The sequence below is a fragment of the Hibiscus syriacus genome, unplaced genomic scaffold (genome assembly GCF_006381635.1).
Source record: "Hibiscus syriacus cultivar Baekdansim isolate YM2019G1 unplaced genomic scaffold, ASM638163v2 tig00000340_pilon, whole genome shotgun sequence".
NCBI classification, from domain to species: domain Eukaryota; kingdom Viridiplantae; phylum Streptophyta; class Magnoliopsida; order Malvales; family Malvaceae; genus Hibiscus; species Hibiscus syriacus.
The window spans coordinates 3,932,071-3,948,951 of NW_024061783.1; the positions used below are offsets into that span (position 1 = coordinate 3,932,071).

The window sequence follows — 16,881 nt, forward strand, 5'->3', positions numbered from 1 at the left end:
ATAACTATTTTTAAAGAATAATTGAGATAAAAGAAATACTTTAGTGGGGTATAGTAATTAAAAAAATACTAAAAATATTTGGGGAAAAAGGACTTAGACGTATAGAAGAACATCACGGCATCTCGATGATCATGACAATCCCATTCTTTAGTCTTTTGTGTGTGTGTGTATAAAATTTGAAAAAGTCTAAATGAAAATGGAAAATAATATTTCTACCAATTAAACGCTAATCGATTAATATTTCCATATTTTCATTCTCTTTCTTAGTAATTTTCTGTTTTTTTAGTGGTAATTGATAACTAATAACATCATTTTTAATCTTGATTAGTATTAAATTTTGGATTAAGATCTGAAATATCAATTTTAATACGTAGGTCGAATCTTATTTTTACGTATAAATGTCGATATTTGGTCTATTAATCGACTAATTTGAATAGATTATTGTAGAGATTTAATATGAGAACGACTCTCTCTGCCAAGTTGACTTCATTCACGAATGTCAGGATTTAAACCCGTAACCTCGCCTAAGGAATCTAGTGTCTTATCTCATCAGACCAATTGATTGTTAATATTATATAATATATAAGATGATATGAGTTGGAATATGTTTAAACACGTAATATTATCTTATCATTTAATTTATGAATGGGGTGTATAAAATAAACAAATAAATCATATAATTAGGTGACCTAAAAGATATTAACTTTATAGTTGAAAAGAACATGAAGTACATATTTTCTCCTCCTCTCTCAAACATGTAAAATATTCGTTTTTAGCCTTAACAAAGATATATTAAATCTCTAAGCTGACATGAATTCCCATAAGTATATCTTAATTTTCTTCATATTTTAACCCTAAAACTAACTTTATTAAATCTATCCTTAAACTTCTCCTTGGGCGAGAGTTTTCATGGGACTTTGTAAATTTAAACATTAAATCATGCCCAAAGTGGTTCCCATGATGACCCAAAGTTGTTGTTATCTTCCACGAGGCTTGGGTTGTTGTTGGTAATCAAAATGTCCATGGATTGCTGGGGATTTGGTTGAGGAGACGTCGATTGCGCCATCTCCATGCAAAGCATGGCGGCTAGATTTGCTTGTTGCAATTGCATGTTGGTCACTTCGGCTTGTGCTTTGGCTAGTTGTGCTTGGAGCTCGTTGATTTGTTTTTGCAGTTGGCAGATCGTCCCCGTGCAACCGTAAACCGGGTCTCGGATTCTCGCATTCGCCTCGTAAACCATGCTGCTTACTGCATCGGCCCTTTGAGACTCGGGGAGTTCCTTAGAAGAGGAAACTAATCAAGTTGGACACTATTTCATTGATATATCTAGAGATAGCAACGGCTTGGATGGGGTACAATTTTTAATTAATCTAACTTGATTTGAAAAGCATACACTTTCGACCTGAATTTGATTTAATTCAAAAAATATATATCCTTCACCCAAACCGGTTCGACTTGAGAAGTATACACGCTCTACCTGAACTTAACCCAACCCGGGAAGCATACACCCTTTACTCAAAGACAAAAATATGAATCCAACTAGATCCTATCCAACATAAATAAAAATAATAATAATTTTATTCAATAAAATATGAACCTAATTAAATGTTCAATAAAGAGAGCATTGTAGCAACTATCCCTAAATTTATAAATTAAAATCATATTGTTATCTCGGATCAGGTTGGGTCTGAGTATCTCAATCTAAATCTGAGTCCAAAAAAATTATATTATTATTTCTATTGATTCGAATCAAGTTAATATCATGTTAAAATATGATCCCTAAATATATATATGTTTGCGCCACATCTGTCAACGATTTAACACAAAGGTAACCTCCTAGCATTTTCACACTAGATGATGATAACAGTGAGTGTTGAATGGGAAACGGAGAACAGTGATTAAACCCCAAAAGAAGCAAACAAAACTACCTGCAAGAACTTGATGATGTTGCTAGCACCGAAAACGCGATGAGCAATGGTGAATTTGGCTGGTTCAGTCGGAGGAAAATAAGGTGCCAACACACATTGGTCAGCACACCTTCTCCTCAAGATCTTGCAGGCAGCGCAGGGGCTGATAACAACCGCCGGCGGTGGAAAAGGAGGAGACAACGATGACGGCGAAATTGAAGAATTCGGAGAAGTTGTAGTAGCGGTGGTGGTGGTGGTGGCAGTAAGAATTGGTTCACGGTGTTCCATCTTAAACATGTCTGTTTTAAGGCTTTGAAGGTGAGTTGTGGGGATAAATTAAGAGTTGGGTGATGACAATTAATGTTGTTGGAAGCTTTGTTAGAAAGGGTATTATTTATAGTGGAAATTAGGTAAATCAATGATGTCATGTCCCAAGAAATATGACGTAATTTAAGATTGCTATTTGGCTGCTTTACTGTGTTTTCATTAGAACAATTCATACTCTCGACCCAGTTTACTTTATTCGTAATCTCTAGATTGAACTCTTGACAATATGAATTTATTATTTCATCTCACTAAACAACTGATTGTTGGTATATATATATATATATATGTTTGTGTGTGTTTTTGTGTGTGTAAATCTAGAAATTTAAGAATGTGGTCTAAAATTTTAATATTTTTTTCTTAAAACATTAAGTATGTAAAATTTATTTATTTTTCTTAACACATTATGTAAAACTAATAAGTTTTATTCTAATTATGACTCTCATTCTAAGTTAGTCTATGACCTTTTGAATATTTTAAATTCATCCCTACATTTTTTTAGTAATTTTGGAGGATGTTATTGGAACGTTCAAAAGTTTCAGGACCAATTTATAACGAGGGTCACAGTTCGGAGATGAATTTAGAATGTTCCAAAGTTTTGGGATTAATTTAGAATGAGCGTCAATCATAGTTTGGGGATACGAAATATTTTGAAGTTTAAGGATTAATTTATAATTAAAGTTATAGCTTAGGGATGTGGGTAGTAATTTAACTCTAATATACAAATATATTTTTAATATAAAGATCACTTAATCACGGCGCTTTTGGTAAAACTATATATCTTTAGAAAAGTTTAGTATTATATATTAATATTGGCATTTATATATTTGGATAATCACTTACTACATCTAAAATTATAATTTTAATATCCATATTATCGAATGATTTGTTTATTTTATACTTTATATTTTTATTAAAATATAAATATATGATTAATAAATTATAATTATCATTCAAATATTTGTGATCATTTACAACCCTAAAAGATATTGTTTTGCAGTACAAAATTTATGTACCGGCCCGCCTAACTTTAGAGTAAATGATATTTTTTCTAGAAATAAAATAAAATTTTCCAAGTCATTCGTTAATTTCAAATGCTAGAAAAAAGGGTCTTATTTTGTAATCATATATATGCTTGTTTATTTAAAAATTTTGTATTTTTTCTAAAATAAGAAAAAATATTTAATATTTTTAATTTTTTAAAATTATAAACCAACTAAATAGTAATTTCACATTTTAATTATTAAAAAATTATAATTCAATTTAGTTGTTCCTAACATAGATACTTAATTTTACCCTTTAAATGCGCTTAAACACGTTATGTATTCTAGTTAGAGTCCGTTAGGTAATGTTTTATAAAAATGCTTTTAGTTAAAAAGTCTGTTTTGATCGTAAAATTAATGTCAAATGGATAAAAATGAAAAAAATTACGGTAGAAACGATAGTTTCAACCAACTGCAAAATTTAGGATATCTAGCCTTTTCATTTAACTTGGCGTTTGGAAGCAAATTATAATTTTACCCCTAGTAATGCATGGACTCCACTCAATTATTTTTCATTTTATTTTAATAATTTGATATAAATATTCTTAGAAAATAATTTATTACTTTTAATAATTTATTTTAATTATTTAAAAATAAACAAAATTCATGATTTATATTAAAATATTAATTGAGTTATATAAAATATAACCATTTTATATATACAAGGAGAGAGTGTAAATTACACTACACATCCCTAAAAACTTTTGAACATTCTAATCTTATCCTCCAATTATGACTTTTATTTTAAATTGATCCTAATTTTTTTAACATTCCTAATTCATCTCCATGCTATGAACCCCATTCTATTTTGGGCTCCAAACTATTTAATGTTCCAATTACATCCCTAAGTTTTGAATGATTTTGGGGAACATTAATGGGATGTTCAAAATTTTAGAGACTAATTTAGAATGAGTATCATAGTTTAGGGATGAATTTAGGTTATTCAAAAATTTAGAAATCAATTTATAGTTTGAAGATGAAACTAAAATATTCAATAGTATGAGTATTTTCAAGTCATCATCCATTTTGCACTTCTATAAAAAAAAAATCCTTTGACATGTGGGAGGAAAATCAAACTGAGAATTAGCAACTGCATTGCCAGATCATATAAATAAACTTTTTTAAAAATAATTTTCATTAGTATTTAAAAAATTATAAATAATTGAAATTTCCGAGCTTATTAATAGAAAACACAAAACACAAGGGGTCCATATAATAACTACTTCTTGTCCACGTAGCAAATTAAGTCATATACAAATGAGTTAAACCCAGACTCTCAGAATTGAAACTCAGTGAGCTTTCCCATTGCATTTTAGATCCAGGTAAAGCATATCGTGGGGCTCAGATATATTGTGTTCGGAATTTTTTTAATTTTTATTTTGGGTAAAGTACACATATGGTCCCGACTATAGGACATTACTTTATTGAGTCTCCCGACTATTAAAAGTTATAAAATGATTCTCATATGTTCCGAACTCATTCTTTTTTTTTTGTTAAAAAATTGACGACATTCTGAGCTAGACTTTAATCTACTAAGTGTGATCCCAAAATCACAAATGACTATCATATCCCAACCAACAAGTTAAAGTTCAATTTAAACTACCGTTAATGTTTTTTAACAAAAATGACAAGTTTGAAACATATGAATAGTCAGATAACTATTTTGTGATTTTTAATAGACATGAAACTCAATAAAGCAATGCCCTATAGTCAGATGACCATTTTATAACTTTTAATACATAGATACTCAATAAAACAATATCATAAATCGAGAGATCATTTGTGTACTTTACCATTTTAATTTTTAAAATTTAATTTTAATTATTTTTTATTAATCTAAGGATTATTATAAGGTACTCCAACGAATCTTAACTCATTTGACCGTAGATGCCCAAACACCCGAAACATACAATAATTTCAATTTGATTCTCTGCCTTTTTCATGATATTTATTAGTTTTTTATACATTTTCTTACAACTGAGAACCCACCTAATTTGACTTCAAAATTTTACAGCTAATAATTAGAAATACGAAGGTTATTTCAATGGAGCCGATATGTCTGAAGAAGAAGCAGGGATAAGATGAGCAATATTTAGGTGGGTAAATTAAAATGGTTTCCTAAACTAATTTTAATTTACAAAAAGACTCATAATCAATATTTTGTCTAAAGTTTAGGGGTTAAAATAAAAATTAAACCATTTTATTTATGAGTCATGTCATCAAACTAACGACATTCAAAGTCCAAGTGATCAAAACTTAATTAAATGATAACGTAAGTGACCAAAATTTATATTTTTTGAATTTGGTGAGAAAAATATACAAATATGAAAGGAAAGTGACCAAAACTTAATTTAAATATTGTCTACGTGAAAATGATGTAATTTTAATTTTATATATTTATTGTGTCACGTCAACAAATAATTAAAGGTTTACGACTGTTAACCTTTAATGATCATATCTTAAATTAAAACGAAACGAAAGTTATCAAATATTATGTTTTTTGAATTGAACGAGGAAAAGTTTGTAAAACTAAAAAAAAGCGACCAATTCTATAATTTACCCGTTCCTTTTTCTTGTAAGTGTATTAAATAATAACTTATAAGCATAATAGATGCCATCATTTTAAGACCAATTATGAAATTATTTTTTCTACTTGTTGTATATAAAATAATAATACCATATAAAATTATATATACTATAAGTGTGTTATATTTTTAAATTAATTAAGTGCATTTGTCGATCTTCATTGCTATGCAGGGGTGGACGTATGTGGGAGCCATTACACACCCATTATCTTAAGAAAAATATTAAATTTAGTTTAATTTGTTAATGAAAATAGAAAAGAAAAAGAAAACTTGTATACTCATTTTTTTAATTCTTTAAGATTTATATGTTAGAGTTTTAGATTTTAAGATTTAGGATTAAAATAGATAAAATATATAAAATAAATTTTACACAACTTGTGTAAATATATATAATAAGCCATATAGAAGAAGAATGGTTGGCAATAGGATATGAATCTAAGAATTGGTTGTGATTAAGAATTGCACTCAAGTTATACGGCATTGGTGCTTCCTTGAAAGAACATAAGCAGGGACAGGGTGGTTAAATAGTACAGCAGCCAAGGAATTAAATAGCGCAGGCAGCCCTTATCAAACACAAGGGATGCCCTGATCTTCCCGAAACTTGCGTAATTATTAATGCAAAGCTAAGGCATCTTTATTCTTTTAGACTTGACCAGGCAACTGTCATTTATTGGTCATAAACCTAAGTTTGGAGCCACCAAATTAATGTTCATGGTATGTATATCTTTAATGACCAACCAAAGGTAGTGGAAGTTGAACCAACTATCAATATTCACATTCCTATACGTATTTGGTATTCTTCCATGTACTCATGTTGAGTTGCGTTCTACTTTTGAAAGTAGTCGCATCATCTGTATATGTACTGTAATCCCATACGAGTTATATTGGGAGCAGACTTGTTAAATTCTTATCTGAATTGAAGAACAAAATTTGACTCTAATCAAATTCGAAACTTGTCCCGCACCACACGAAATTAGGGCAGCGGGGTCTTTGGTTTTAACCTAGTTTTCCCACTCAGACCGCTAGCAATATTTGTTCGCTGGGAACACTGACCAACAGCAACCTCCTTAAAATTCTTGCTTCCCCCCCCCCCCTCAATTTCAACGACTCAAAAGACTGCAGTTTGTGCAGAACAAAGTCAAATCCACATCAGTTGATGACTGGCGTTTGAAAAAAGATTTAAACTACGGTGATGTTTGTGTTTTTAATCGCGTCGTGTTGATCATAAATGATGATAATGAAATGCGTTGAACTTGTGGCGTACGGTAGGCTAAGTTTGTAGAGAACGCAATGGTGGTGTGGAAGAAGGAGCTTTGGAAATGTGAAGCCAAAATCAGGAAACTTCGAGTCTTGCGGTTACATGGCCGTTTTACACACCAAGGCTAAAAGTCCCGAGACACAAATGCATTAAAAATTCTGAGTTTTGCCATTTCTCTGTTAATCTAACATAATACTTTAAAGTTTAACCACTAATTGAGTGAGTCCCGAGTCAACAATTTTTACCATTCCATGGATTATTATTATTATTATTATTATTATTGAAGAATTTGCCAATTTCTCAGTCCGAAGAAAAGAAAAAGGGTGAGTGAGTGAGTCACAAATTTAAGCTGAGCAATCATCAAATCGAATGAAGGGGAAAAGACTTTGAAATTCCTAACGTGAACTCTGGTTTATGAGATTTAAGTCCCTAAAACCTATTTTCCTACAACCTTTGAAGAGCTGCCATAAACATGTAGCCAAACATTCTTTTGTCTTCCTTCTTACAAACAAAACATTAAATCCTAGAATATGTGTGTCGCGACCGTCTTTCGGTTGGGTCCCGAAATTGAGTTTCGATTTGGAAAAATGGATTAGGAGTTGCCACCGATCATTTTAAATTGATATTTAGGTAGTTCGGACACCATCTTACATGATCTGTGTTTTATCAGAAATATGTCGGGTTCGGGAGTGGGTTACGGTCAAGGAAGGATTAGCACCCTTGAACCGCCCTTTCAGTACCAATTAATTTGTTGGTTGTCTTAATTACGAAAATTGAAAAATTAAAATTAAAATTTAAAAACTCGATTCGAATTACTTACCTTTGATCGATTATAATTTCTCTAAAAAAAGGGTCAAAAAATATTAGACAGTAAATAATAAATAAATGTTAAATGAATCAAAAGAAAAAAAATGAATGAAATAAAAAAATAAAAAAATAAAAAAAGAAGTAAAAAAATAAATAAATAAATGAATAAATAAATACAAATAAAAAGTTAAATTTTAAAAATAATAAAATAAAAAAACTAAAAGATAAACATAAATAATACTAATTAAAAATAATGATAAAAAAATAATAAAATGAAAATTTAGAGGAGTAATCAATATACATGAAGTGACCAAATTGAAAGAAAAAAATGAGTACCATATATGAAAATATGTAACTCCTGGTTGACCGAGTGATAATTAGATCAAAAACTTTCCAAATGCACTAAAATCCTTAACTCACGCTTGTTTTCATCTTCCTCACCTCTGTTTCTTCTTCAACATGGCTCTCATTTTTTCGTTTCCTTCAATTTGATACTTAAAAAACGACGATATTCCCAATGGTGAACAACAAGTTTCACGGTGCCCGATGAAGACTTTAACGGTGGAGGACGACGATTTTATGGAGAAGGATGTGGTTAATACCAAAATGGCAAATACTTTTCCTTTCTTTGTATTCCTTTTCCGATCTTGATGCATGCAATGTATTTTCGAGTTTCTTCCTTTGAAGGTTTCGAATTTCCCGATTGGCTTGCACCCTTGTTTCGAATGTTTCCCCCCCTCTGTTTTTTTGCTTTTGCTTTCACCGCCTCCCTCTCTCGCTGTGTATTTCGTATCCATTTATAGCCTAGGACTTTGCTAATTTTAGAGAGTTTCCTTTGAACTCAAATGCTTGGTTTGTTAGTGATAGAGTCCTATTGAGACTAAAACTTGCTGACTTGGTGATGTTGGTGCCGTGAACTTCGGGGGGAGGTTAATGGGCGAAAAGTAGTGTCTACAGCTGCCCCTCTTTGCCCATAGTCGTGTAACGGGGATAGGGCAAAGATTAAAAGACACACTTTTCGTTCGGTGGAGTTGAAAATTGACTCTAATGTTTCAATAACTCCCTGTCGAATTGAGCTGCGGATGGCTCCTCCGTCGCAAAGTCGAGTCCATCTTGAAGTGATATAGAATTGAAATTGTAGTTTGGGATTTGAATCAGGATGTGGCTTCTCGTTGTAGTCCACTTCGGTCTTTTTCTCGGTTTAAAGACCTTGGTTTGAAAAATCGACTGGAAATTCTTTGGCTCCACAATGTGGTTGATAGACCCTCGAACTGTATGAAACCGAAATCGAAAGGTCTTCGTTGACAGATAGCTTTTCTCGATTTAAGCTATGCTGCCGAAAAATGGTTGTTTGTCACTAAGGCACGACTAACCCAGATCTTCTTCTCGGCTTGAAAACCTCGATTGCAGTTAGACAGTAGTGTGATTGAGGTGTCATCGAGCTGAATGGAATTAAACTCAAAAATTTTATTGATAGATAACCCTTCTTTCCTTGAGCTATGTTGTAAATGATGTGCCTTGAGCTGAGCGTACTCGAACTCGAAGGCCTTTTGGTCACAAATAACCCTTCTAACCTTGAGTTATGCTGTAAATGATGTGCCTTGGAGTTGAGCGTTTCTAGCCTTGAGTTATGTTGTAAATTATGTGCCCTCGAAGCTGAGTGTAATCAAACTCGAGGGTCTTTGGCAGATAGCACTTCTCGACTTAAGCTATGCTGCAAATAATGTGCCTTGGAGCTGAGCGTAGTTGAGCTCGAAGGTCTTTGGTTGGCACGATTCCCTTCGTTGTGAAGTTGAAACCGTGGATGACCCTTTCGTTGTGAAGTTGAACCTCGAATTGGATATCCTTTGTCGTAACGTTGAAATCCAATTAAAGTTGTACTGTTTCGAGTCCAATATCCTTCGTCGTGAAGTTGAAATTGGATCTGAAACTGGAAAGTTTATTGACAGACACTCATTCTTTGAGTTGGATATCATTCGTCGTGAAGTTGAAATCCAAATATGGAGATGGATGCTGCTTGTGTGCACGATTCCCTTCGTCTTGAAGATGAAACCGTGGATGGCCCCTCCGTCGTTAAGTTGAGCCTTGAATTGGATATCCTTCATCGTGAAGTTGAAATCCAAGTAAGTTGTATTGTTTCGAGTCCAATATCCTCCGCCGTGAAGTTGAAATTGGCTCTAAAACTGGGAAGCCCCTTCGTCGTGAAGTTGAGCCTCAGATGGCACGATATCCTCCGTCGTGGAGTTGAAATCGTGGATGTGTGGGTACGATATCCTCCATCGTGGAGTTGAAATCGTAGATGGCCCCTTCGTCGTGAAGTTGAGAATTGACTTGAATATCCTTCGTTGTGAAGTTGAAATCTAAGTATGTGTTGTTTCAAGTCCAATATCCTTCGCTGTGAAGTTGAAATTGGCTCTGAATGAAATTGGGAAGTTGTTTGTTGACAGGCAGCCGCCCCTTCACTGTGAAGTTGAGCTTGTGTTGTCTCGAGTCCAATATCCTTCGCTGTGAAGTTAAAATTGACTATGAATGAAACTGAAAAGTTGTTTGTTGACAATCAGTCACCCCTTCGTTGTGAAGTTGAGCTTGTGTTGTCTTGAGCCCAATATCCTTCGCTGTGAAGTTGAAATTAGCTCTGAAACTGGGAAGTTATTTGTTGACAACCAGTCGCCCCTTCGTTGTATAGTTGAGCTTGTGTTGTCTTAAGTCCAACTTCGCTGTGAAGTTGAAATTGACTCTGAATGAAACTGAAAAGTTGTTTGTTGAAAGTCAGTCACCCCTTCGCTGTGAAGTTGAGCTTGTGTTGTCTCGAGTCTAATATCCTTCGCTGTGAAGTTGAAATTGACTCTAAAAGCTGTAAAAAAATTATGTGTGCTAAAAATGATAAATATGATGCTCTTAAGTATGTCTAAGATGCATGCAACATGAATGAGTTATGTCTTTGCTCTTGGATTGGAGTCCCGTGTTTTGTCTGCCAATCTGGTCCTTGGAATCGATCGTGCCCCATTTACTTCTCGAGCTTTGGCTTTACAGACCTTTCATATTTGAGACTGTCCTGTTTGAAAATGTTTTTTCCTTTTTCTTGTTTTAGGAGGGAAAAGGATAAAATTCTGTAAAATATTGTTCACAATTGAATCAAATTATAAACGTGAGTTCAAATAATATCAAAGGAATCAATAACTCTTTTAATGCTTTTAGAGTTACAACTCTTTGAAAAATGTTCAAATGGATGAGTTGACCTAAGGTTTCAGCCATAAAAAGGTCTTTTTTTTTGTTATTGCAACATGCTTTTCTTTGGCTTGGCATTTTAATTGGATGCGGACAAAATGAGGCAACTAACATGATTAATTACTAGACCTTCTATTTCGATTCTCTGAAATCTTCCATTTGTTCAAGTTTTGTAAGCTTCTCTAACAAAGGTAGTGCAGAAATATCAGTCTAAATATGAAATTATTGAGTGCTCATGTGAAGCTGACTATAACAGGTGTTCCTTAACTCCCTTAGTCCATCATTACTAAAATTTTTTTGCTTAGAAATTTGATTTAATTTGTCGTTATCTGGCTAGTTGAATCCATAAAGCCGAGGCATTTAACCAATTGCTTTAGAGGAACAACTTAACATTATTATCACTTTTATCAGGTTAACTGAAGGGTTCATCTCATCACAAAGTCTTCAGCCTGACAATAACAGTGGAGCAAACATCGAGTTGCCAAGTGTCCGAACAATGTCATGGTTTGAACGTAATCTATTCATAAGGCCAGGGCTTTCAAGTTTCCTCTGTAACCAATTGCCTTAGTGGAATAGCTCAGCTTTACGGATTTAATTTCTTAAGATTGTCAAGAAGAACCTGTTATAGTCTAGGTGTTGTTGAAAGTAAAAAATTTCATCTTTAGAGTTAAATTTCAAGCAACTGACCTAAACTAGATTCACTTACTCGACTATTTCATCTGTAAAGATAATGATCATCATTGAACGTCTTAAACAAAAAATATAGTAATTGTCATATGCAAATGATGTCCTATGTTGTCCGCACCTTATGAAAGGAAAATGTTACATTGGTTAATTGCAAGAGCAAGTGTTTGAGTGTATATTTTGGGTAAGGTCAAAGTCCTTGTTTTAAATCATGTTACTTCATCAAAGATCTGTAACTTTGAACCATTAACAGTTTCTTAATTCAAATGATATTCAAAGAATTGCAAGTCTGCAAATGTGATTCATTGCTCGTCATCATTAAAGTAACATAAATTTATTCAAATGTTCTTACAAAAACTTGAGAAAAATGAAAAAAACAAACTCAAACAGAATGCCTCAAATCATGAAATGATCTGCCTCACTTGGATACCCCCGAGTGTTGAAGTTGATCCAATTCATGTTTTGTATTTTCTGTACGATTCTCTTGAATGTGGAGTAGTTCTTGATAGTGCGTCCTGGGACACCGCTATGATATTCGCAATGAGCGCTCTCATCATACTACCTGGGGTATAAGGGCTTGATGGATTTCTCTGGATATGGTGACACCACATGTGTGTCAAACAACTGTTGGTAAAGCTCCTTATATGTCATAGGATCGAAATGTTCTCATTTTTATTAGATATGTGAATGTAATAAAAAAGAAAAAAGTAATGTGAAATATGCAGGAATGCATGATGCATGCAATGTTCGAGGTATTGATCCAAAAAATATGTCTGTTATTAGAAATAATCCTTATTGGGGAAAAAAGTGTTTTATATTTTAAGAGACACAAATATCCTGACAGCTTCTGATATGTCGACTAGTCTTCTGCTTTCGTCTGTCACCGGTTGAATAACCTGTCGAATCGCTCTGGCTTCCCTGGATGAACTGTGCAAATGTTGAGTTGCTTTTTGTACTGGCCCAAGAAGTCTCAAATGACTGCATCTCTGGCATTTATCTTTTGTTGAACCTGTTCCCAACGAATACATCATTGGAGTCTTCAATTGATAAGAACTATGTGAAGTTCATTTGTTTGTTTCTTGAATTCGTCAGCAGGGGTCTCCAATTTCAGCTATCGTTTTGCCATTGTTGTCTTTGAAGGGACTCCCAAGATCAGTAACCTTCATCTTTCCCCTGCAACCTGTGCCAGTCAGTTCTTCAAAGATAGACTTTCATTGAGCTTGATGTAGACCCGGTTTATTCTGAGTCCTTTATAATGCAGCAGAGTGATGTACCATTCAATTGTGGACACCACGTCTTCTGGATTGAATGTGACACATACTCGCCTTGTAGAGTGTCCTCTGCATATTCATCTCTTGTATTACAACCCCTTTGTCCATTAATGCAGATTATTCATGTTTAACAAACACGTTTTTAGTAGATCAACACCTCTTTTAAATGATGCAAGTGATGAAAATAAAAGAAAATTAAACATAAATGAAAAGAGTTAGTGAGATAAATCAAAAAAAAATCCTACCCCACATGATATCTACCATATATGCTTTAATTCTTACCCGGACATGATCTCGATCCTGCATGCTAATTTCAAACAAATCCTAACCGCATATTTGTCTAGTTCGCATGCTTTGAACAGAAAATAAAACAAGAAACAAAGCAGCCTAGGGTTTGGAATGAGGTCTTGGGGTGGACTCTAATTCCCTGTACTCTCCCGGTTTAGGTTCTAAAAAGGTACTCGAGTTCTCCTTGTTGGTGCCCCATTGGGCTTGCCAGACCCTTAGTCCTAAGCACATCACAAGCTTGTGTGGACTAAGTTAAACTCGAGATGAAACATTCTCTTATGCCCATACGGAGAATAAATTCACACGAAGACATAAGGTATATGAATCCCGAAGGTTACTTGCTAGGCTCATTGCTTTCACCCCCACTTAAAAAGGGTTTGGAGCTCGGGTATAGAGTCAAAGATGAAAATTTTTCAAATCTGAAATCATTGAAAGAAAACATTAGTACAATTATTTATTTGAAAAAAAAAATCAAATGTAAATAATTGGAATCAAATAAATAAATAAATTAAAATTAAAATTTACTCTTTTCGCATAAAAAGACAACCAAAAATTAATTATGGCCTGACTCACTTACTTGTCCCCAACGGAGTTGCCAAGCTATCGCGGCCGTCTTTCGGTTGGGTCCCGGAATTGGGCTTCGACTTGGAAAATTGGATTAGGAGTCGCCACCGATCATTTTAAATTGATATTTAGGTAGTTCAGACACCATCTTATCTGATCTGCGTTTTACTAGAAATATGTCAGGTTCGGGAGTCGGTTACGGTCAAGGAATGATTAGCACTCTTGAACCGCCCTTTCGATACCAATTAATTTGTTGGTTGTCTTAATTGCAAAAATTGAAAATTTTAAATTTAAAAACCTATTCGAATTACTTACCTTTGATCGATTGTAATTTCTCTAAAAAAAGGTCGAAAAAAATATTAGACAACAAATAATATATAAATGTTAAATGAATCAAAAGAAAGAAAAAATGAATGAAATAAAAAATAAAAATAAAAATAAAAATAAAAATAAAAGAAGTAAATAAATAAAAAATAAATGAATGAATAAATAAATAAATAAAATAAAAAGTTAAATCTTAAAAATAATAAAATAAAAACAACTAAAAGATAAACATAAATAATACTGATTAAAAATAATGATAAAAAATAATAAAGTGAAAATTTAGAGGAGTAATCAATATACATGAAGTGACCAATTTGAAAGGAAAAACAATGAGTACCATATATGAAAATACGTAACTCTTGGATGACCTGAGTGATAATTAAACCAAAAACTTTCCAAATGCACTAAAATCCCTAACTCACGCATGTTTTCATCTTCCCCACCTCTGTTTCTTCTTCAGCATGACTCTCCTTTTTTCGTTTCCTTCAATCTGATACTTAAAAAAATGACGGTATTCCCAATGGTGAACAACAAGTTTCACGGTGGCCGATGAAGACTTTAACGGCGAAGGACGACGATTTTATGGAGAAGGATGCGGTTAATACCAAAATGGTAAAGACTTTCCTTTCTTTGTATTTCTTTTCCGATCTTGATGCATGCAATGTATTTTCGAGTTTATTCCTTCGAAGGCTTCAGATTTCCCGAATGGCTTGCACCCTTGTTTCGAATGTTCCCCCCTCTGTTTTTTTGCTTTTGCTTTCACCGCCCCCCCCTCGCTGTGTATTTCGTATCCATTTATAGCCTAGGACTTTGCTAATTTTAGAGAGTTTCCTTTGAACTCAAATGTTTGGTTTGTTAGTGATAGAGTCCTATTGAGACTAAAACTTGCTGACTTGGTGATGTTGGTGCTGTGAACTTTGGGGCAGGTTACTAAGCGAAAAGTAGTGTCTACAACGTGGAAGTACGGGTATTAATACCATGGACATGGAACTCGGATCTCATAGTTTTCGATTCAATTCATCTTATTAATTTATGTGTTTTTCTCTTAAAGGTTGAATTTGAGTTTGATCATTTTTTTAATGATTTGTTCGAGTCATATTTGGATTTTAAAAAAATTATCAATCTAACATGAGATGATAATATAACTGTCTCTTATATATTTAAAAATAATTATAATAATATCCATTTCTATAAACTAATATTTAATTCCTATCGTGAACTCTGGTTGATGAGATTCCTATTGTGAACTCTGGTTGATGAGATTCCTATTGTGAACTCTGGTTGATGAGATTAATCTTACCACCTTTGAAGAGCAGCTACAAGTATGCAGTCGAACATTCTTTTGTCTTCCTTCTTACAAACAAAATATTAAATCCTAGAATTTGAGTGCACGGGTCAAGTTTATTTATAATATTAATATTATCTACGATGCATGGATGGTTTAATATGAATCTTAAAATTAATTTCTACATATGATTAGTTCAAATTTAATTAGGGTAAATATATCACTTTTAATAAATATTATAACGTCTTACGAGCGACATTTGAAAGGAGCTCACTTCAAACAAGTCAATCTTTCCCTTAATGATATGTGTCTCAAATTAATCCGTTATAGAGTTATATCTTGCTTGACAATAGACATTTTTTTCGATTCATTAGCTAATCTCAAAGCAACCTATCAAAGTAAATAAGCCATATATTAGTCCACAAGCCATAATATAATCTCGGAGCTACAAATACACTTGGAAGGGAAATCCCGCGAGATGGATGATACAATATCTCTCTATGGTTTGTGGGTCCTATATTTGTGCTCTTGGTTTAGCAATGGGGTTACAATTTAGCATTCATTATAATTTAAATTTTAAATAAAAATAATTTATTAAATCATTTACTTTACCCTTTAATATTTATAAAAAAATTATAATTTTTCGATATAAGCCATTAGTTTTATTAAAAAAGAAATATCCAGAACTACATTAAAAATTTACAATCATAATCTTAAAATAAAAACATAATTATGATATTTTTCTATAACCATTGTCACAAGAAATTAATCACTTAAAATTACACAATGACCATATAAGAAAAATGTTAAAACTCTAATAAAAACTCGAACAAATGATAGATACGAACAAATATAATCACATCAACAAATGAACGAAAAAAGGAGATCAAATTACGGAAAGACCATCAAAAAATCACAAATCGGAGTTGAGCGTCATAAGAAAATATTCCACGAATGTAAATCACGTGTCCAAATCTAATACAAGGGTTCAAAGGGGGAAGATCATCATGATAATGAATAAGTGTCATCTTGATTAGTCGAGACGATCTCAAATCTAACCCTAAAAAAAGATAAACAAAAAAAGCGATCAAACAATCGACAACGAAGACCGAAAATGTACCAACATATATATAATTTTTAATATGAACTACATAATATATAAAAATTAAAATAACAATAGCATATTGTAAAATTTTAGATAGCAAAATGTCGGCCCATAATTCATATACAACTATTGTTCAATCACTTCAAATGCTGGAAAGGCCTTTAAATTTAGATGGATAATCCAATCATTATATCTTAGGTCCACCCAT

General features: G+C 32.8%; 1 protein-coding gene across 1 annotated transcript; it reads right to left on the bottom strand.

Moving 5' to 3' along the window:
• Window positions 1-854: 854 nt before the first annotated feature.
• On the bottom strand, window positions 855-2,243 carry LOC120199173 (LOB domain-containing protein 1-like; the record flags this gene model as incomplete). Its single annotated transcript, XM_039200354.1, has 2 exons — window positions 855-1,279; window positions 1,929-2,243. Coding segments are annotated over 2 exons (657 nt in total), but the record flags the coding sequence as incomplete, so codon positions are not given.
• Between the last annotated feature and the right edge of the window lie 14,638 nt (window positions 2,244-16,881).